This window comes from Chiloscyllium plagiosum, unplaced genomic scaffold (genome assembly GCF_037043375.1).
Source record: "Chiloscyllium plagiosum isolate Xiang-an unplaced genomic scaffold, Cpla_swu_hap1 HiC_scaffold_11, whole genome shotgun sequence".
NCBI classification, from domain to species: domain Eukaryota; kingdom Metazoa; phylum Chordata; class Chondrichthyes; order Orectolobiformes; family Hemiscylliidae; genus Chiloscyllium; species Chiloscyllium plagiosum.
Genome location: NW_028270149.1, coordinates 46,798,893 through 46,822,878, shown reverse-complemented (window position 1 = coordinate 46,822,878; position 23,986 = coordinate 46,798,893). Strand labels below are relative to the sequence as shown.

Sequence of the window (23,986 nt, the reverse complement as noted above, 5' to 3'; positions counted from 1 at the left end):
AAGTGTATAACCTCCCATTTATCCACATTATACTTAACTTGCCATGCACTTACTCACTCCCTCCATTTGTCCAAACCATAATGAAGCATCTCTGCATCCTCCTCACAGTGCATCCTCCTCACAGCTCATCTTCCCACCCAACTTTGTGTCTTCTGAAAATTTGAAGAGAGTACATTTAATTCCATCATGTAAATAATTAAATGTATTTGAATTCCTAGCACTGATCCCTGTGATACCCCACTTGTCTGTGACTGCCAGTCAGGGGAAAAATAACATTTATTCCAAATCTTCCTTTCTCATTTTTCCATCCATCTCTATACACTGACTTGTCTATAATTCTCTCTGGTAACCTTTTTTAAATAGAGAGGTTACATTTAGGGCGGCACGGTGGCACAGTGGTTAGCACTGCTGCCTCACAGCGCTAGAGACCTGGGCTCAATTCCCGCCTCAGGCGACTGACTGTGTGGAGTTTGCACGTTCTCCCCGTGTCTGCGTGGGTTTCCTCCCACAGTCCAAAGATGTGCAGGTCAGGTGAATTGGCCATGCTAAATTGCCCGTAGTGTTAGGTAAGGGGTCAATGTAGGGGTATGGGTGGGTTGCGCTTCGGCGGGGTGGTGTGGACTTGTTGGGCCGAAGGGCCTGTTTCCACACTGTAAGTAATCTAATCTAATCTAATTAGTTATCCTTTCAATCAGTGGGTACTGTTCCAGAGTGTGTAGAACATTAGGTGACCATTGATGCACCCACCATTTCTAGGGTCAGTTCCTTAAGTACTCTGGGACATAGGTTATCAAGTCCTCGAGAATTATAAACCTTCGACCCTAGCAATTTCTAGACCGTCTTTCCTCGAGTAGTAATGATTTCACCCCTCTTTAATCCCTGTATTCCCCATCATTTCTGCTGTGTCTTGTATGTCCTCCTTTGTTAACAAACGTAAATGTTTTATTGGTTAGCCATTTCTTTGTTCCCCATTATACATTCCCTGGTTTCTGACTGGAAGGGGTATACTTTTCTCTTTGCATACCTTTTAGAAATTTTTACAGTCAGTTTTTTTTAATATTCCCTGCACTATTTTTCCCTTTCTTAATCAATGTCTTTGTCCTCCTTTTGAATTCTAAACTGTTTCCATTCCTCAGGTATGTTGGTTTTTTCCTAATTTAAATCTTTTTTTTTTAATCAGAATGTCCGTTGACATCTTTGTTGCTTATTTCAACAAATTGCTGTCAACCCAAGCACTTTCAAAGGAAAGATTATAATCCATCTGCCAATACTGGTGATGATTTTATCCTTCGTGACACAGACCTAATCAGAGAGCTCATTTTTGGTATGAGTCAGTTTTTTAAAAAAATTGCAAACTCTTTAAAAGTAGGCATGTTATTTTATTGAGAAGTCCTTTTGTTTGAAGGATAATATCAAGATGAAAATGAATGGGCGAGAAGATCTGATAATAAGATCAAGAGGGAATGTTTACATCGAATCTTTTCCAGCATTTTAACTCCACTTAATAGGATCGTCAGCTCTCCAATTTAGATGAATCTCAGAATGTAACGAGTAAGGCCAGGAGAAAATTGTCAGGCTGTTATAGAAAATCATTATTTTTCATTTCATTTGTTTATTAGTCACAAAAATATTGAAGGGATTTATTGAAGGCTGTTTAACTTTTTTAATTCATTGCTAAAGTATTGGTGTTATATGTTAATGTTTATGCCCATTGGTAATTGTTCTTGAGAGGGTTAGCTTCCTCCTTGAGGTTAGTAAATTCAAGTAGGATGGGGTCTTCCTGACTGTGGCCTGCAACCACATGGGATAAATGTGGATTTCAACAGCTTCCTCATTTCCCCTCTCCCCACATTATTCCAGTCCCAAGCCTTCAAATGGGCACCACTTTCCAGACCTGTCTATCACTCCCCCTTCTGACCTACCACCTTCTCCCTCACCTTTATCCACCTATCGCTTTCTCAGCTCCTCCTCCCACCACCCCTCTCCCACTTATCTCTCAGCCCTGACCCACAAGCCTCATTCCTGATAAAGAACTTATGCCCAAAACATCGATTCTCCTGCTCCTCGGATGCCGCCTGCCTTGCTGTGTTTTTCCAGCAGCACGCTCTCAACTTTAAATCTATGACCCAGTCATTGATTCCTTCATCAAGGGATATGTTTCTTTGGAGACATCAAGTCTCACTGATGGGGTAGGGACAGCACTCTGTTAAATATAGAGCAAAGCTCACTCTACTCTACTCTTAAAAAGTAGTTTCCTCGACTCTTTGGAATTCAAAATAAAGTTCCTTTGACTCTTTTCAAACAAAAAAGCATTCCCTTCACTATCCCCAGCAAATACTTTTGGGATTGGGGCTACAAGGGATTGCAATACAACATGAAATTTCCTTGACTCGTTTGAACTGAAAATAAAGTTCTTTCGACATCACTCCCAGCAAATGCACTTGAGGTAGGGACAAAAGGGACAAGGGGTTAAAATACAGACTAACCTTTCATCTACTCATTTGAACTCCAGTAAACTTAGTCATCTCAGCTTTGTCCCCGTGAAACACCATGATAAGATGCATGTTCAGATGCTTCCATTGGTCAGAGAATCTGAAAATACGATATTTCAGGATAAGGACCAATCTTATCAGAAGGAAATAAGAAGCAATGAGACTTGAGGGCTGTGTGTCTTTGGTGCTCTACTAGAGGATGTGAATGTTCCATCCCTTCAGGCAGTTTTCGAGTTGACAAATTTTTGGCATCTCAGGGAATCCAGGGATATGGGGAAGTGTGCAGGAAGGTGTGGTTATTATTCAGGATCAACCACAATTGTATTGAATGATGTTGTGGTTTTGAAGGACCATTAATCTATTCTGTTCTGATTTCTTCTGTAATCTAATATTTCATCAATTTGAAGTGATCTGACAGTATTTGCATTTCATAAATAGATCAAAAGTGCTATAATTACAAATTGTGTCACAGAATTTTCATTCTTTTATTACCTTTAGCTTCTTTCAAATTAGAATTAGCTTTATTGTCATGTGCACTTAAATGAGTGCAGTGAAAAGTTTGCAATGTAGCCACTTGTGGAGTCATCTTAGGTATAAGATACTGACGTACAGATACTGAAGTGTTTGATGCAAAATTGAAAAAATAGTACATAAAAGTCTAGCATAAGAATAAAAAAGGGGGGAAAAAGTACTCCAGTTACACCCTCATCCATACCAGCACCTAGCCTTCAGACTACACCGGGCCAGTCTCCAGTTCATGCTGGGCTTCAAAACTTGAGGCCTTGCCTCCAGTCCGCAAAGGCCTCTCCTTTCTGTTGCGGCCTCCAGTCTGGGATGTGTCTCCTCATGATGGCCTGTATTCAGGACTCATTTCGAGGACGCTCCTGCCTTCGATATGGGACCCACCTTCTGAGCCAGCCTCCAGTCCAGGACTCTCCGCCAGGCCTTACCTCCTGTGCTGGCCTGGTCTGGGACTTGCTGCAACAGATTTCAGTCCAGGAGTCGCCTCATCCGTTCCCCTGTGAATAAGTTGAAAGTTAGAAGTTTGAAAAAGAACAGGTGGAACAGAGGAGCTCCGCCTGGAGCATCCTACTCTGCCTATATCCCATAACAGTCCACAGTGAGGTGGGTTGCTTTTCAATATTTTTTTTTATGCACTGGTCTTTATATATTCCTTTGGGCTATATATAGAGGTGTCAGCAAGTATATGCATGAAGATGGAGGCAGATAGCATGATAAGAATTTCAAAAGGGTTAATGTTGATATGGGCGTGATCTTTTTCTCCGGCAGTTCTAGCGCGAGTAAAGACACCAAAAGTGCAACCAGAAAGATACAGAGCTTGGAGGGAAAATGATGACAGGTCAGTACTGACTGAGTGTTTAATTAAATGAAAATCAAGTTACGTCATTGTACAGAATGTGCATCAAGATCAGCCTAGAGACAGTCTTAATTCATAGGATCCAGTAATTCGGCCAGGACTGATTTCAATGACTTTTAGAGCTTAATAGATGATGTAGACAGCATTCACATTTATTTGCTCTTTCTTGTATATCACAATTATAGTTCCACTAATTCCTATTTCATTGAAATAATTTTAATAGCAAGATTTTCAGTAGAACAGGTCCACAAGTTGTTGGACTTTTAGATTTGAAGGTGAAACTGAATCCCTTAGGAGGTGGTGGTCCTATGAGCAAAAGTTAGATAATTGATTTAAAATCATCCATGTCATTTTTGCTTAAATTGATAGATTGCCAAGCTTTTATATACTTCATTCATTTCAATCATAAAATACTGTTGTCTCAATAATATTGGTAGGACAGAACTTGAACTTTGCTGAAAAAAAGACTTGTTTTGTTGCAGCTTTTCATCTTGCATTCAGGCCATTTTGCAAGAGTACCAATTCAAGGGAAAAACATAGATCAACATGAAAGGAGAATGCTGATCATTTGGCAGGTGGACTCTAGTTGAGATGTTACTGTGGCAAATATGTCCATTAATACTCATTGTTAACTGTTCAAATTTTAATTTGTGTCACCCAGCCTGGTTTGCAATTTTACAGTGTGGTTGATTTCTTATGCTGACATCACTTCAGCTGGATATCTGATGAATCCTTTTACGTGCAGCCAATTCAAATTACTGTTTGGATATATGAAATTCTCCTGCATCTCCAGTTCTTTCAAAAATCCAGGTCAACTTGTTCCATACACACAGCAAAAAATAAAATTCCCTCAATGTCTCACGACTTTTAAACGGACTGCAGTAGGACTGCATTTGTCATTCCAAGTATGCCTGACCCACTAACTATACTGCTCTTGGAGACTGCACTTGATCTTGAATGTCTATGTGCCTCAATAGATTTCTTTCATTCTGTAAACATATGCTAACTTTCTATTAGTTGTTCGATTGTTTTTCAGCATTGTGCAAAGATAGAGAGCCTATTGTTCTTTTCACGTTCCATTCCATTATTTGCCTTTAATAAACTAGAGAGTGGGGACAATATGTACTTATAGTCCAAGTTGTTCCTTAGCATTATTGTTTGTGTCTCTCCATTTTAAAAAAATTGCATGTTACTAGTATATCATGACAAATCTCAATTTCAATATTGACCTGACTGATCACAGTTTTGTGGTATGGAGTGGGTGTAAGCCAAAATGAAGTGCATGACTTCTCCATTTCAGTTTCTTCAGTGCCTAATGTTTGGCCTTTTGGTGGTGGTGGTTGTCAGGAGGCATGAATACAGGGTATATGACTGAACGTTTATATTTAAGAATTTATTTTTATGCCCTTTAATTTCCATGTAACAATAATTTTCTGCACAGTCTTAAAGACTTCATTGTGAGTGATGAGTCCTCTTTCGACGAATTGGATATAAATTTGACTGTGGAGAAAGAGCACAGCGCTCATATTGGTAAGTAATCTGCATACAAAAAGTTCTATAGATGCTCATTTGCTCATGGTTGTTTCTCATGGTCAAAGCATCAACTCTCCCACTAGAAATTCTGTTAATTTCATAAGGCATGTTCTTCAATAGGAAACTAGCAGAATGCTATGTAAAATATTGCTGTAGCTGAGAAGATGCATGCAAGCATCTTGTTATCTAAATTCAAAACTTGCACCTAGGAGTCCGGAGGAAATAAAAAGCGTCTACCTTTGGAGACAAGTTTGACAAGGAACATTGGACACAGAGAACTTACAATCCACTATAATTTTATTTAAATTATATTTCAGTGTTAATGCATCTTACAAAAACTGAGTCTCTGAGTATGTAGAATTTCAGCAATATTTTGTGAAAAATAGCAATAATTAATGAACAGTTTGATACTATTTCATATACTGCTTTCATATTTTGAATTTGTGAATGGTGGTAAGCTGATGCTGCATTCACATCATTCTTTTCCTCACCTGATTTCAAGGATAACGTAAATCTATTTAGAGAAGTCAGGAATTGGCAAATGCATGTCCTCTGGGGCAGACTGTAGTATACTTGAGCAAGGTCAAATACTTCCTATTTTAAGGCTATTTTCTTATTAGAAGTGGGCAGTGAGATCAACTTTTGGACAAATTGTGGAGTGGCAGGAGGAGAAGGAAAGAAAGAAATCTGAGCATTACATTTGAGCATGTTGAATTCTGTTTAAACCATAGGACTCATGGGCTCAGAAGGTGGTAGTAGCTCAAATCATCCCACGAACGCCAAAAAATTAAATGAACTGTCAAATCCATCAGATACATCAAGCGATGAGTTTGAGTCACTTTTACAAAGGATTAAAAGCAAAACACAGAGAGATCCAAATCTAATTTCCAGCAACTTGAATGAAAGAATGGCTAATACTGGTAAGTTTTTTTTAAGTTATTTTGTTAATTCACTACCCTTAAGCAAGATAGAACATAGAACATTGAAGAATACAGCGCAGTACAGGCCCTTCGGCCCTCGATGTTGCGCCGATCCAAGCCCACCTAACCTACACTAGCCCACTATCCTCCATATGCCTATCCAATGCCCGCTTAAATGCCCATAATGAGGGAGAGTCCACCACTGCTACTGGCAGGGCATTCCATGAACTCACGACTCGCTGAGTAAAGAACCTACCCCTAACATCTGTCCTATACCTACCCCCCCTTAATTTAAAGCTATGCCCCCTTGTAATAGCTGACTCCATACGTGGAAAAAGATTCTCACTGTCGACCCTATCTAAACCCCTAATCATCTTATACACCTCTATCAAGTCACCCCTAAACCTTCTTTTCTCCAATGAAAACAACCCCAAGTGCCTCAGCCTTTCCTCATACGATCTTTCTACCATACCAGGCAACATCCTGGTAAACCTTCTCTGCACCCGTTCCAGTGCCTCCACATCCTTCCTATAGTATGGCGACCAAAACTGCACACAATACTCCAGATGTGGCCGCACCAGAGTCTTATACAACTGCAACATGACCTCAGTACTCCGGAACTCAATTCCTTTACCAATAAAAGCCAGTACGCCATATGCCTTCTTCACCGCACTATTTACCTGGGTGGCAACTTTCAAAGATTTGTGTACATGGACACCAAGATCCCTCTGCTCATCCACACTACCAAGTATCCGACCGTTAGCCCAGTACCCCATCTTTTTATTACTCTTACCAAAGTGAATCACCTCACACTTAGCTACATTGAACTCCATTTGCCACCTTTCTGCCCAGTTCTGCAGCTTATCTATATCCCGCTGTAACCTGCCACATCCTTCCTCACTGTCTACAACTCCTCCGACTTTCGTATCATCCGCAAACTTACTCACTCAACCTTCTAACCCCTCCTCCAGGTCATTTATAAAAATGACAAACAGCAATGGTCCCAAAACAGATCCTTGCGGAACACCGCTAGTGACGGCACTCCAAGATGAACATTTGCCATCAACTACTACCCTCTGTCTTCTTCCAGCCAGCCAACTCCTAATCCAAACCTCCAACTCACCCTCAATGCCATACCTCCGTATTTTTTGCAGTAGTCTACCATGGCGAACCTTATCAAACGCCTTACTAAAATCCATATACACCACATCTACCGCTTTCCCCTCGTCCACCTCCTTAGTCACCTTCTCAAAGAATTCAATAAGGTTTGTGAGGCACAACCTGCCCTTCACAAAACCATGCTGACTATCCTTGATCACATTATTCCTATCCAGATGTTCATAAATCCTATCCCTTACAATTCTCTCTAAGATTTTGCCCACAACAGAAGTGAGACTCACCGGCCTATAGTTACTAGGGTTATCCCTACTCCCCTTCTTGAACAAGGGAACCACATTTGCTAGCCTCCAATCTTCTGGCACTACTCCTGTAGACATCAACCTATTGATGTGAAGGTATGTATGTGAATGTACATAGGATGTCTGCTTTGAGTGTGTGAACCCATTCATGAGTTATTGATCCTTTCATGACCTTGTTTCACCTAATCTGAGTGATCACAGCTAGATGTTGCGGCATGTATCCCCATTGGACTATTATTTGAAACTAGCTTGATGGTTAGAGAACTACTGAATAGAAAGTTAGGATAAATTTCTTCCCTTGTTTCCTCTTAACACTTGTCCAAAATCGATGTACCATCAGCTGATTAGGCCAGGTTTTCTTTGTGACAGATTTATTTAAAAGGAGATAATCTGGTGTATCTGTATTGTCTGCACTCAATCTCCTTTTTGCTTGAAAGAAAATACCCCAGATACTCCACATTAATCTTGTGTCTAGAATCACTTGTCCCTGGAACTGTTCTGAGAAATTTCCTCTGTACCCAGGTTGGATATCATCTGACTCCTGACTTATGAATGATGGACAGGATTTGGGGAGTCAGGAGGTGAATTACTCACTTCTCGCCACTGTATTTATATGGTGAATCCATTTGAGTTTCTGGTCAATGCTAACTCCAAAGATGTTGATAGTGGGGGATAACCATTGAATGTCAAAAGGCGATAGTTAGATTGTCTCTCTTGTGAAGATGGTCACTGCTTGGCATGTGTGGCATGAATGTAGTTGCCACTTTTCAGCTTACGTTTAAAATTAAAATAAACTGTAGTAAAGCTATTTTTTTAGGAAAATTTGCATATTTTGTGTATTTTATTATAAATTCATTGTTCTCCTATTTTTTTAAAACCATGTAGAGCCAGTGAAACAAAAACCAAGTTTTAACACACTGGAAGTGAAGCGCAAATCTAGGGACAAGAAGAATTTTGTTCCGATCTCTACCCAGCCATCAAAATCTGTGAAAAGTGTTCTATCAGAACTAACTTCATTGAACCAAGTATCAGACTTTAATCTATCGAGTGTTTCTGAGTCACAATCTCAACGTCCAGTATCGAGACAGTACGTATTCTTAAAAGGTTTCCTGGTCAGTCCTTTGTGTCAAGTTACTATTGAGGTGTTGTCGATGTCTGTCTGTTTTTGTTTTGTCAAAACCTAGATTCTCACGATTAGATATTTCTGGATCTTTATTTTATGAATCTGGAAATGCTCAATTGGTCTGTCTGATATGGAAAGAACACCAGAATTCATCTGCCAATGATCTTGGTAGATAAGTATGCAATCTAGTCATAACTGACTGAGAGTACTATAACAAACTTGAAATGTGTTACAGGTCCTGTGCATGTTGAACTTTTTTTTTGTCCCAGAGCATTTTTTAATAGAGATCTGATCTTTTTAGATCCTTTTTATGTGAACGTTTTGTAATTGCAATTTTGAATATCAATAATGGGCTATCGTCACTAAGTTATAGGCAATGTCCTCTTTGTATGATGCATCAGACTGCAATTACCCCTTACATTAATCAATATGGTTGGTTCTTTTCTTTTAAAGAGCTTCCTTTTTTTGGTGAGTGGTTATTCCTTAATTTTGATTTAATGTTTCTCATTAGGTGCCAAATACCTTGCTGTTTCCTTCAGGACTTGACTCTCAGCTCGTCAAAATATGTAAAAAATTTCAAACAAAATCGTGAGGAGTTAACTCAAGAACTCTATAATTTATACAATAAGAGTGTTTTTCAGCAGAAGGTAAAACATTATTGATCCTATAATGGTTGCCAGCCAACAAACTTGTCCATTCTTGGATATGACTATCATTCCCTATGATTTTGCAGCTTCCGGAGAAGTTGGTGATAACCTGGAATAAGAAAATGCGAAAAACTGCTGGATATTGTGTTACTGGACAGAAACGAGATGGTGCTGTCAAACGCTATGCCAGAATCGAATTGTCAGAGAAAGTTTGTGATTCAGCTGGTGAGAACAAAACTTAACATGTAATTGAATAAAAGTGCTTTCAAGTAATGTTAATTTTTATTCCATGCACATTGATTTGATTTGGTATCTGTCTCCCCATTTTGATTTGATAATGACAGCATAAAAATGGGAAGGACAGATGTTAAAACTGGAGCCGAGTTCTGATCAGGATCACTAAATCTGTCTGAGCAGTTTTCTTTGTTGTTTCCTCTTTTTTTTTTAAATTTCTGTAATTTAAGGAAAACCACCTTGATGACACACATTGAGACCATTAGCTCAAATATGCAGTGTCTGTTTAGACAGATTCCCATTTAACTGGGAACAGTAAGTTGCCCTGATGCTGATGATCCATTATCTTTCCTTCATTAAATGCATTTAACTATTAGAATTTCCAAAAGAAAGCAAATTAGTATAATCTTATGTAAGGATGAGTTTCCTGCCTCATTTAGTTTGGTGTTACTTTGCAGAACGTCTGCGGGATACGTTGATTCATGAATTGTGTCATGCTGCTACCTGGCTTATTAATAACGTTCGTGATGGACATGGACCATTTTGGAAGTTGTATGCACAGAGATCTATACTTGTCCACCCAGAATTACCAATGGTTACACGCTGTCACACATATGAAATAAATTACAAGTATACTTATCAGTGCAACAAGTGCAAAAACACGTAAGTCTGAGAAATTCACAGTTTCTTAAACTATTCTAACTTGAATTGTCAACAAAACAAAGCAATTAAGTTCAATTATTCAAACAGTGTAAATTACTGAATTAAGAGAAAAGGATTCCAAATCACATCTCATTTTGTACTGCAGTATTGGTCTTTCCATTCTTAATTTTTTTCCGTGGCCTCTCCCTCCCAAACTTGCTCCAGCCTTTCAACCAGTCAAGATATTGGCATTGCTGCATTCTGGGTTTTTGTACACTCCCCAAAATCAATGATTGAGGATGAAGCTTCGTCTTCAGTTGTGAAAGATGGCAAGTTTTAGAAATCAGCCCACATCACACCCACCTCGCCCCAATCCCCACCCCCAAATCCAAAATCTCTTCCATGAATTTTCCTCTAAGGGCGGCACAGTGGCTCAGTGGTTAGCTCTGCTGTCTCACAGCGTTAGTGACCTGGATTCAATTCCACCTTCTGGTGACTGTCTGTATGGAGTTTACACATTTTTTTCTGTATTTGCATGGATTTTTTCTCGGTGTCCTGGTTTCCTAAGTCCAAAGATTTGCAGGTTAGGTGGATTGGCAATACTAAATTATCCATATTGTTCAGGGATGTCTATTTTAGGAGTGTTAGCCATGGAAAATGCAGGGATATGGGGATAGGGTGAGGATGGGACTGTGTGGGATGCTCTTCAGAGGGTTGTTGTGGATCCGTTGGGCCAAATAGCTTGTTTCCATACTGTAGGGATTGTAATCTATGAAATACTCTTTAAAACATAGCCAAATTCTTAGCCAAACGGATATCTGTTGCAAAGATCCTTCAGCACCTTCCAAACCCTCGATCAATTCCATTTTAGAAATCTAAGGACAGTGGGTACATGGGAATGCCATCACCTGCATGTTGCCCTTCAAACACTCACCAACCTAACTTTGAAATATACTGCTGTCCCCTCACTGTCAGTGGGTCAAAACCCTGAAATGTCCTGTGGGTCTACCGACAACACATGGATAGCAGCAGTTCAAGATGATAGTGCACCATCTCAGGGGCAACTAAACCATGGTAATAAGTTCTGCCCCAACCAGTGACACCATGTCCTATGAATGAATGGAAAGAAAATCTCTGAATTTTTGTTTGAGAAGACTTCCACAAAACACGTTGGACATTTTCAGCTATGTTAAATGTACATAAATGCAAGCTGTTTTCGCAATGTTCTGGCTTGTCAATTTGGTTTCAGCACTCTTGAGCTAAAAAGAAGGAAAAACAGTCAGGTTCAGCCTCTTATCTCACTGAACTGGCTCATGTTCTCCTGTCTTTCTGCACCTCCCATGGTGGGTTATCTTCTAGCCAATTACCTTGCATCTTAAGTGGCTGGCCAACCATTTGAGTTACTGGACGTTTTCTAGGATCCGAGGAACTTGGACTTTCAATTGAGGATGGACAAAACTATATTAACAACTTGTGACATGGATTGTACTTCTCTGATGTGAGATTATGACTCCAAATCCATGTTAGCCCAAATCCCATGTGCTTCAATCTTATACTCACGACTTTTTGTATGTGGGACTTCCTCAAATGCTTTCTGAAAATCAAAATGCAGCACCTTCACATTTTTGTTTTCGTATGTGTTTATTCAGTTATGTTCTCACAAAATTCCTGTAATTTCCCTTCTGTAGTCCATATTGCCATTTTCTAATTTCATTGGTATTTTCAAAGTGTCCTGTTACTGTGTACTTTTTAGAATATGCTAGCATTTTTACCTCCCACTGGCAGTAGATCAAACAGTCTGTAAAACCAAATTTCTCACTCAACAATTGGCTTACATTTGCCACCCTCAAATCTGACAGGACTGTTTCAGAATCTGCAGAATTTTCAAAGATGACAACTGATGCACCCACTATCTCCATGACTCTCTTTTTTCCAGTTCCCTGGGAGGTAGATCATTAGGTCCTGAGGATTTATCAACTTTCAGTCCCATAAATTTCTCCATCACTACATTTTTACTGAATCTAATTTGCTTCAGTTCCTTCTTCCAAATAGACTGTTGTTTCCCTCATATTCCTGGGAAGCTCCTTCTATCTTCTGTGAGAACAGAACTAAAGGAGTTGTTTTAATAGCTTTAATTGCACTGCCATTTTCTGACTACGTTATTCCCCCACCCCCCTATTTTGGTTGATAAGAGACAACCCTTTGTGTTCACTAATCTTTTCTCTTCTTATAGACTTATAGAGGTTGTTATGATTTGTTTTTATGTTCCTACAAGATTGCTGTCATACCGTTGGTTCTGCTATAAAGCGTGTTACTTTGATGTGAATTAGCTTTTAATGCAGTTGAAGAATTTAGATAGTTATTTGTAGAACATACATTTTCCTGACCTGTAATGGCTATAACATGATTCGAGCTACATTAGTTTAAATGGCATGGCTGTTGTGCAATTTTCTTATAATGCGAGATCGCACAAGAACTGAACTTTCGCGATATACCAGAACCGACTGTACTAAATTTCCTCAAACTCCTTCACCAAATTAACTTCTTCATTTCCCTTGGCTGAATTTTTTTTAAAGAACTTTATCACTCTTATTTGGATCCAATACTTTCCTTATTTTATTTTGGCTGCTGTGGTTAGCCACCTTTTGCTGTTTGTTTTGTTTTTGGACCAGAAAGGAATATTCAACTGTTGCAATGCATCCATCTGTTCCTTAATATTAACTATTGCTTATCTAATGTAATGCCTTTGAATGAAGTTAGCTAATCTGTTGGAGCCAATTTATAGCTAATGTATTTGTAGGTTCCTGTGTTTGAAATTTAGGACCACTTGGATCACTTCATTTTCCATTCTAATCAAGGACTCCATCATGCGATGATCACTCTTCCCTAAAAAACCTTGCACAAGAGGATTATTAATTAACCCCATATTGTAGACAGCCTGATTGACTACTTCCTGTCTGCCAGTGAATTCCTTAATGTACTGGTCTTTAAAAAAAAATCTTGTACACACTACAGGAATTTGTCTTCCGCCATATTATTCACATATGGTTTGCCAAGTCAATATTTAGATTAGAGTCACTTATGATTTCTACAGTGATCTTAGTGAATGCACCTTATATCCTACTTAATGTTGTCTCGTACCTTACTACTCCTGCTGTATAGACTTGTGTTTTGCACTCCTTGATGCTGTGATGCTGCAGAATTGCACTTTGTTTTACAATAGTCCTGTGAAGTTTTATTATAATTAGCGTGCTATATGAGTCAGCATTGCTTTATTAACTACCTTCTAATCTACAAACTGAAAATCACTGGCTCATAAGTGGATAATACTGTAAACCTTGAACAGGGTGTTCAAATAAAAATAGTCCTTTCTTTGAACAGAAAGAAAATCTGATTAACTGTGAATAAGTTCTAAACCTACTGATTATGGATTGTCTAATTCTCATCCTCTAGCCTCTGATTTTTAAAAAAGCTGTTATGGGGAGCTCCTTGTATTGTTGTTAGTGTGAACCTCAGTTAAGGTTCTTTTTCATTATTTCTGATCAATGAACACTCTGCTACTGAGTATGTCTACTTTTACTCTGTATGGTATTCATATTTAAAACTTCTCTACAGGATTGGGCGACATTCCAAATCATTGGATACACAGCGTTTTGTCTGTGCTTTATGTACTGGCCCTCTTGTTCTATTAACAAAGCTGTTAAAAGATGGCACACCTGCCAAAAAGGATCTAGCGCCATTTGCTAAATTTGTGAAGGAGAACTACAGCTCAGTCAAGAAGGAGTTTAAGGGACTTCAACATGCTGATGTCATGCGGCAACTAAGTGCAGACTTTGCAAAGAAGACGCAGATAACTGATTTCTAAATGTTCTTAGCAATTTAATCTCTTTTGAAGATCTGAGGAGATAAACTAATTCTATAACATTGTAAGTTTGAGAGTCCACCAGGCTATATGTTGACCAAAACTAAAAATTTATTATTTTTTTTCCTGCAAGGGAAGAAGCATTTTGTTGCTAAAAATAAAACTGTGTTACAGAAATTATTCCAATTAGATGTATTAAATATTTACAGTTCCACCTAACACACTGATCTCTTGGAAATAAGAGTTCTTCTTGAACATCTTCCAGACAGGTGTCCAATTTTTGATGCACCATGAATGTTCTGCTTATGCTCTAGTTGACGAAGAAAGCATGCAATAGTATGTTACCTCAAAGTGTGGTTACTTGATAAGACTATGAAGAACGGGACTGAGGGGTCTGTTGTCACTTTTTGTGACCATTTCTTAACTGTATCTTTGATATGAAAATGGACAGAGTCATCTATTTCTGCAACAGTAAGAATCCCACTTGAAATTAACTTGGGGTTGTTTTAAGAGTTTTCAGCTGCTTCAATCTACAGAGTACAAATTAGCACCTGGTTTCTGTGAAAATTTATTTTGCACTTGCAGCATTCTGAAATTTAACTTTTTGCATTCATAAAGCACTGTAAAGGGAGCTGTATCTGGTAATAATCTTTTGTACTTAATCTGGGAATATTTAGTGCCAACAAGCAGTGATCTTGTTCAGCTGTAGCAAAAAATGTCTAACGAAGCCCAAGTGAAGTTTGAATAATGTTGTAAAGAATGTTGCATAGAATTTGCTTTCATGAGGCACAATGGTGGTGATCGAAAGGGATATTGTAGATTTTTCCATTTAACTTTGACAAATTGGCTTATTGTTGTGACAGGTTTGTCTCTGGCCTGACCACTACAGTATTGTTTTAAAATAGAAAGAATGATATTAATTTCATTTATAAAATTACCTTCTGGTGTTTCTCAAACACAACAAAATACTTCAAACAGTAAAATACGTTGAAGTGAAGACAGTTGCCTTGTGTAGGCAAACACAGTTGCCACTTTGCACAACAAAACCCCATAGTTGTTTCCTATTTTAGCCATATTAAACTTATCCAGGTTGGCTATATTTGGCCTAATACTAACTCTTTTATAAAGTTGAAAATCACATGACATCAGGCTATAGTCCAACAGATTTATTTGAAAATATAAGCTTTCGGAGGGCTACTCCACAGATGAGGAGCAGTGCTCCGAAAGCTTATATTTTCAAATAAACCTGTTGAACAATAACCTGGTGTCGTGTGATTTGTAATTTTGATCACCCTAGCCCAACACTGGCACCTCCACATCCTAACTCTAAAATGGCAGATGTTGGTTTGGGTTTTAGGACATTCTTTAGTAATGTATTGCACTATTTGTTATATACAGCTATTCTGTAAAGGACTTTTATAATTTTCTGTTTCTTGTTCATATCATGGTCTCCTGTAGCAATTTCTGTATTGGTTTGGAGAGTTTCTGGAATATTGAACTCTGATGTTCAATAATGACCTCTTTCGTAACTTATGCAATAGTAACAAAACTGACCTGTACTGCTGGTCCAGTGTAAATGCTAATTGTGAAAAATTCTTTTAAGCATTTTTGAGTAATTGGGACCTCTGGTCAATTTAGCCTTATCATTATGACTCTGAATGTTTGCAGAAAAATTATTATTAAAAATTGCTGACTTCCTTAGAACAATATTGCACCTGATGTGAACAAGGTATTAAAGGCAACTCTTGGACTGCATCTGTTTAGGGGATGTTGCAAGTATTGCTCTGTGTATTTCCATTAAAGAAATTTATAAATTTAGAATAGCTGTCTGAAATGTAGCATTTGCCAAACTGTATCAGGTTAAATAAGTTGGTAGTGATACATCCTAGTTTCGTGAGTTCAGATGAAAGGGTAAAGGGTAAGAGAATTAACACAATCTATACACTGGATGTTTAAATCTGTGGACCATTAAACATCAAATCACTGCCCTTGAATGAGGTTCTTTAGTGCTGCTTTTCACTTTTGACCTATAAATCCTGTTAAACCTTCATTACTTGTGTTTATATGGTAAAATTTGAGTTTATTGTGTGAACTGATTTTGTCAAATAAAGTTCAAGAATACCTCCATTGATATTCCTTCAAATAAAGATTTTGTCATAAAGAAACTGCAACATTTTATTTCTACTTGAAAACAATCTGCAATCATAGAATGCATGAAATGGAAAGAAAAATCATAGTTTTTATGTGTAATACTGATTACCAATTGATGGAGTTTTGCTTGAGTTTCAGAGAAATATGCAATGGGGCAAGAAATATTGGCTTGGTTTATCTTTGAATAGTCAAAATAAGAATAAAGACGGCATGGTGGCACAGTGGTTAGCACTGCTGCCTCACAGCGCTAGAGACCCGGATTCAATTCCCACCTCAGGTGACTGACTGTGTGGAGTTTGCACGTTCTCCCCGTGTCTGCATGGGTTTCCTCCGGGTGCTCCGGTTTCCTCCCATAGTCTAAAGATGCGCAGGGTCAGGTGAATTGGCCATACAAAATTGCCCGTAGTGTTAGGTAAGGGGTAAATGTAGGGGTATGGGTGGGTTTTGCTTTGGCGGGTCGGTGTGGACTTGTTGGGCCAAAGGGCCTGTTTCCACACTGTAATCTAATCTAATCTAATCTAATCTAATCAAAGTGATAAACGTTTTAGTGTATCCACAGCTTACTTAAATTAGTATTTCCTGTTTCAAAATTGTCAAACAATACTTGATTCAAATTTTGGAAACCTTTTGGACAAAAACTGAGTTGTCCAAGAAGTCATTTCAGTAAATACTTGAATAGAAAATGGTTGGAAGAATATGGGTCAAGTGCCCTCTACCCACTGTGTCTAATAGCTGTCATAAGGAAGCCATTACTTAAGAATAGGGCTTATCATTTAGCAAGTTTTGGGTAGCCAGTGGTGTATTGTGCTTGGAATGCCTTGGTGACCAGATTCTGAAACATGATGGTGGACAAGCAAGCTGGATGATAATGCAATTAGCCATTTGACATCCTGTAATGGTTAAAGTCATCCAGAGCTTCATGATTGTGGTATATATCCCTATGAACCACAACGGATTAAGGCAGCTGAAGCATACAGGAAGATTTTGAATGAACTGACGCACAACTGTATAGAATTTGGTGTTGATTATTAGCCCTGGAAACCAAACCCTCCCTCCAGGATCCAGTGCCCCTCCATTTGAGCTGTCTCTAGAAAATTTCCTTCTTGCCCTTCAAAGCAGCAGGAAAGTTCCTGTATCACCATCCCCAAGATAAGGGGATCTGAGCTGGAGCATAATACATACAGCAATTCCCGTGTAATAAACATTTAAATAGTTCAGATGAAGCCAGGTTATATGCTTGTTTTGTTTCCTGGAGGAAAATGTTTTTCATTTTATTTTTGGTTCTGCAAACCTTGTTTAGATTTTGGAAGGGCCTACTTTTCATTTTTTGTTTGTTAATTTCCAACCGCATCCTCTTGATGTACGGGCTCCCTGCCAGAGGGATCTGGTAGATCAGAGGACCTCCTTGAAGACTTGTTTGTGGGTCTGGAGGATGTGGCCACCAACAAATCCAGAAAACAATTTATAAAGTGGGTTGGAACAAACAACTTTTTTTAAAGCCCTGCCCCCACCACCATTATTATGTCTGCATCTGGATGTCCTGAAGAGAGTGTGGGCTCTGTCAGCATTGCTAAGTCTTTTGAGCTGATGAGCATCAAAAAGGGTTGAGATGGTTATTATGGCTAATGATTAATATTTAATTTCATTTTGGTAAATTTCCACTGACTTTGATTTTTCTTGTCACAATGCCTCACTGGGGCTGTACAACCTGTTTCATGTTTACCTTAGAAAGAGTAGAAAAGTATTGATTCTGGAGGAAAAAATGTCGAGGAACTTTGGTGATGAGTGCCTTCTAAGCATCTAGACTACCAGACATCAAAGGAGATGGTAAAGACTGAGATGTAATTTATTGATTCTCTTAATGTTGTTATGGCACACATTAGCATACTGTAAAGTGAGCCCTGCTATTTCCAGAATCAATTCAAAGGCTTAAGATTCCTAATAAATATGCAGAATTCCCCAGTTTACCTAACTTCCATAGCCAGGTTTATTGGGTTCTTTTTCTTGAGATTCTTACACACTTGATGCAACTGCAATATGTCACCTTCTGTGAACAGCCAAAATTTATTAAGCAAGTACATGTTTTGGAGGAACCTTTAACACTCTTTGCAATGCTTGCAGAGCCGTGTCAACCTATCTCCCTGAACAAAGGTACCAATTCTTCCTTTATACAAAATTTCACTTCCAAGTCAGTAATGCCCATAAGACAACCCCCACTCCTCCACAGTCACGTGTCACTCAAGACACAATGCAGTGACCTGATTATCTCCAGAAACAATGTAATTTTGATCATTTCTTATTGGCAAAATCTGGTGTAAATCATTTTTTTAACTGCAGGGTGTAATCAGAATTTTAACTGCAACATTCTTATTGATTCTGAATAGGCTTGGAATAATAGGAGATGGTTATGTAAATATCTTGCATTATACCTGCAAGACAGACAAACATAAAACCCTACCCCTGGGACGTCCAATTTCTTGAAGGTCAGCAGAGCAAATTAACCCCTTGATATCTCTGACTGACAAAGCAGACCAGGTACTTTACTTAACAAGGATTACTTGCTATTGCAAATAAATAGATTTGAACTGCAGATTATTAATTATGAACCATCTGCATAACTTTCTAGGTGGGTGAAAGCTTTAACTCATAAAACTCCCCTTAAACACACATAGCGGAAACAATCGAGGGTTCTTTTGAATGGAGGGTTAAGACTGCTCTCGGTTGCTGAGACAATTCTTTTATCGATCAGCATGCTGCTTCTCTTGGTATTCCAAATGTTTTCAATGATTCGCATGAGGTACAGGGTGTGTGATACACTCTAATAAAATGCCTTATCTACAAATTAAGTCAGCAACTGCTAAAGGAAAAAAAATTAACTTCAAAGCTGCTTTCAACCAGAAGAAATTATTACAGAGCACTACCCTTATGGAGATATGATGTCTTCTCCCTATCCTGTTCACTGTCTCAAGCTGTCCAGCTTTTCAGAATGGAATTTTGTCCTTCAGAACTAGAGGGATTGAGTTTAAAAGCAGGAAATTATGTTGCTGCTGTATCGGGTGCTGATGAAGCTACAGCTGGATTAGTGTGTACAGTTTTAGTCTCCTTACTCCTGGGGGTGGGAGGAAGAAGAGTGCAGACAAGATTCACTAGGTTGATTCCAGAGTTGAGAGGGTTGGCTCATGAGGAGAGACGGAGTAGACTGGGATTATATTTATTGGAATTTAGGAGTTTGAGAGAGGTCTTATAGAAACATATAAAATCATGAAGGGAATAGATAAGATAGAAGTAGGAAGGTTATTTCCACCTGGCAGATGAAATGAGAACAAGAGCCTCCAAATTAGGGGGAACAGACTTAGGACTGAATTGAGAAGGAACTTATTTACCAAAAGGGTTGTGAATCTGTGGAATTACCTGTTGAGTGAAGTAGGTTTCCTCATTGAATCTTAGAAATCATAACGTCCCTAAAGTGTGGAAATAGGCCATTTAGCCCTAACAGGTTCACACCAACCCTCCGAAGAGTAACCCTTCAGACCTATTACTTTACATTTACCCCTGACTGATGCACCTAACCTACACATCTTTGGATTGTGGGAGAAAACCAGAGCACCCCATACATATGGAGAACGTGCAAACTCCATATTTTGACCATTGTGATTTATGTTTGCTAATACCTGAGGCTGGAATTGAACCCAGTTGCCTGGTTCTGTGAGGCAGCAGTGCTAACCACTGAGCCACTTTGGTTTTAAAGCTAAGATAGATCATTTTTGAACAGTAAAGGAATTAAGGTTTATGGTGAGAGGGTGGGTAAGTGGAGCTGAGGCCATGAAAAGATCAGCTATGATCTTACTGAATGGTGGTGTGAACTTGAAGGGCCATCTGCCTGTTATTGGCCACAGGTAGCTTGAATCTTGCCTTTATTGGTCTGTGGAATAAGCGACCTGTAATGAATCTGGCTCTGGCTGAAACCCCATTTTGCACAGACTCTGGGCTCTGACTTCTGCTTGAAGAAGCAACTGTGTAAACCATACCTAATTTAAGTGTCAACTTACTTGTTTTCAAAAACATGTAGCAATTCTTAAGAAATCCTTTTCTCATTTCAGTGCACAAAAATGTAGACAAATAAAACAAAATCTTTAGAACATGCAACTTGTTGGACTAAAGTAGTGAATTATCTCCATTATTCAAGAATTTAGCCAAGGGTATGGCTACAAATGTGGTTGCTGAGCTGGGGTTTTGGTCGAAGTGCCTTGATTTGACCTCAGTTGGAGATGGGTGGCTGTGCTAATTATTCTGATACGGACGTTGCTCTGTGAACCTTTTGCAGTGATGTCTGAAGGTGAGTATGATTAGCTTACATAAATCACAATGATCAAAATGTGACTTTACAATTTTAATGTTGCTATCTCGAGATTCTCTCGATTCAAATCGCAATCGAGACTATAAACATCTTAAATGTTATATCCGCTACGGTCTGATTGCTATTCGAGGGCGGATTCGTCGTGACGCTAAAATATTCTCTATGCCTTCATGCGCGTGAGCAGAGATGAGAGCGCATGTGCAGGGGGATCCTGAAAGGCGGGAAACGGTTTCGGCGGACAGTTAGTGAGAGAGTGTGCCTCTCTTCCTTCAGGGAGGATAGTGCGAAACGAAGTTCACCTTCATTAAATCTTCAGTAGTTCTAACTGTGACAGAAGTATTGTAGCGTGCCATTATCTCAGACCCTACATGCCAACTTTTGTGCTTTCATTTATTAATTCCCATGCAAACCCGATGTAAAGTATTGACTCAAATATCATTCAACAATAATTGAAAGAAAAAGGTGGTTATTTCGGACAGCAGGAAATTTCAATGTAACTTTTTCTCTGCACAAGCCAGTTATCGATCATCTGGAACTGTGAGGACAGCAGTTTGAACATTGAGCGGTGTAATTTTTCTTTTGAAAAATGGACATGGTAACTTGTTTCTGGTGGAAAATGTTTCATTTTTGGTCCATTAACGTCGAGATGACCAGATTGGTTAATTCTGTAGTTCCAAAACGCATGTTATTTTAATTATAATTTTTATCTAAACGATTTCTCTTAGGTAACAATATGGTAGTTACTCGTGACGAATATATTCGTATTCTATGAGTAAATGTATACTGTAAAAAAACCTGGGTAAGTAAAGAGCCATTATATGTTTGTTCCATGTAAGATGTTCATTAGTTCTGATGAAGGGTCATTGGATTTGAAGTAAACTGTTTTCTCTCCATAGTTTCTGCCAGACTTGTTTCTCCAGAAGTTCTGTTTTTGTGTGTTTAAGACATGCAAAGTTTGCGATTCTTTACTTAATATTGTGGGTAAGACTAGGTGTCTACTAAATTGTTAAATCTTTGAAGGATAGAGATGATGGTTTTACCAATCTGCCTACAGAAACGACTGATTTTGTAAATGCTTTGAGTGGGAGATAAATTATTGATTTAAAGTCTATTTATATAAAAAGCATAACATTCTGTGGATGCTGGACATCTGAAATAAATATGTGCTGGAGACACTTAGGCCTGACAGTATTTGTGAAGAAAGATGTGGGGGTAATGTTTCAAATCCAAAGCAAATAATTCAGCTAAAGTGCTGTAGTTCTAAAGATTGGGTACCAAATCAGTCAACATTTCCTTTAGCCTGAATGGCTTCACTTAGTATAGGAAAAGGCCATCTGGTGCAAGAAAGACAAATATCTTTTCAGTTGCTGGTGGTCAATAAACTTGCCAGTACTCCGTCTCAGTTTTGAGGATATGACCTCTGGAATCGTGTCACCATGTTAAGCTTATATTGGATGCCTGCTTTTGCTTTGAGGTAAAGGTCCCACGTAAACTACCAACAGATCAGGAAAATAATTGAAGATGCAAATTGTGGCTTCCTTACAACCTGCTTTTACGAAACTGCTTAGTCCTTCTGAAGTAGACAAGCAGGAGGCTGGAAGAACACAGCAAGCCAGGCAGCATCAGCATCCGGAGGTGGAGAAGTCAATCTTTTGGGCATAACCCTCCTTCAGGAATCGAGATGGGGCTAGGAGGAGCCCCAGATGACTGGGTTGGGGAGGGGTCAGGGTGGGGAGAGCAGTGGAATGGTGAGGTGGATATGGCCTGGTTGGTCGATGGGATGAATGAATCTGCTTAATAGCTGGAAGGAAGAGTTTGAAGGGAGGAGGTGGGCCTGGAAAGGGAGTTGGGGGATGGGTAAAAAGGTTATTTGAAATTGGAAACCTCAATGTTGAGTCCTCAAAGGTGCAGGCTGTCTAGGCAGAAGATAAGATAGTCATAGAGATGTACAGCTTGGAAACAGACCCTTCGGTCCAAACCGTCCATGCCGACCAGATATCCCAACACAATCTAGTCCCACCTGCCAGCAGCAGCCCATATCCCTCCAAACCCTTCCTATTCATATACCCATCAAAATGCCTCTTAAATGTTGTAATTGTACCAGCCTCTACCACTTCCTCTGGCAGCTCATCCCAAACACGTACCACCCTCCGTGAAAACGTTGCCCCGTAGGTCTCTTTTATATCTTTCCCCTCTCACCCTAAACCTATGCCCTCTAGTTCTGGACTCCCCGACTCCACGGAAAAGACTTTGCCTATTTATCCTATCCATGTCCCTCATAATTTTGTAAACCTCTATAAGGTCACCCCTCAGCCTCTGATGCTCCAGGGAAAACAGCCCGAGCCTGTTCAGCCTATCCCTATAGCTCAAATCCTCCGACCCTGGCAACATTCTTGTAAATCTTTTCTGGACCCTTTCAAGTTTCACAACATCTTTCCGATAGGAAGGAAACCAGAATTGCATGCAATATTCCAACAGTGGCCTAACCAATGTCCTGTACAGCCGCAACATGACCTCTCAACTCTTGTACTCAATACTCTGACCAATAAAGGAAAGCATACCAAACTCATCCTTCACTATCCTATCTACCTGCGACTCCATTTTCAAGGAGCTATGAACCTGCACTCCAAGGTCTCTTTGTTCAGCAACACTCCCTAGGACCTTACCATTAAGTGTATAAGTCCTCCTAAGATTTGCTTTTCCAAAATGCGGCACCTCTCATTTATCTGAATTAAACTCCATCTGCCACTTCTCAGCCCATTGGCTCATCTGGTCCAGATCCTGTTGTAATCTGAGGTAATCCTCTTCGCTGGGGAGAAAGTGAGGTCTGCAGATGCTGGAGATCAGAGCTGAAAATGTGTTGCTGGAAAAGCGCAGCAGGTCAGGCAGCATCCAGGGAACAGGAGAATTGACGTTTCGGGCATAAGCCCTTCTTCAGGAGGGCTTATGCCCGAAACGTCAATTCTCCTGTTCCCTGGATGCTGCCTGACCTGCTGCGCTTTTCCAGCAACACATTTTCAGCTCTAATCCTCTTCGCTGTCCACTACATCTCCAATTTTGCTTCCTTCTGAAGACCTGTCTCGTAAAATGTTGATTTTTGTGGATTTGCTTATCTGGATCATGACATGTTTTGCTGTAGGAACTTATGAGCATTCCTGAAATTTCCTGACCAGTTTTGGCCAATATTTCTATCTGGGGAGCTGCTGTCAACGCTTGCTCCATGGGATTG

General features: G+C 39.3%; 1 protein-coding gene across 1 annotated transcript in view; it reads left to right on the top strand.

Annotated features, from left to right (window-relative positions):
• gcna (germ cell nuclear acidic peptidase) overlaps positions 1–16,408 on the top strand; it is a 33,238-nt gene extending 16,830 nt beyond the window's left edge. Inside the window, exons 6-13 of the mRNA XM_043704751.2 lie at positions 3,783–3,852; positions 5,312–5,400; positions 6,135–6,323; positions 8,627–8,828; positions 9,376–9,511; positions 9,598–9,736; positions 10,204–10,408; positions 14,003–16,408. Of these exons, the coding sequence (XP_043560686.1) occupies positions 3,783–3,852; positions 5,312–5,400; positions 6,135–6,323; positions 8,627–8,828; positions 9,376–9,511; positions 9,598–9,736; positions 10,204–10,408; positions 14,003–14,252 (1,280 nt within the window). The 3' untranslated portion in view covers positions 14,253–16,408. The remainder of the gene's footprint in view (positions 1–3,782; positions 3,853–5,311; positions 5,401–6,134; positions 6,324–8,626; positions 8,829–9,375; positions 9,512–9,597; positions 9,737–10,203; positions 10,409–14,002) is intronic.
• The last annotated feature ends 7,578 nt before the right edge of the window (positions 16,409–23,986 follow it).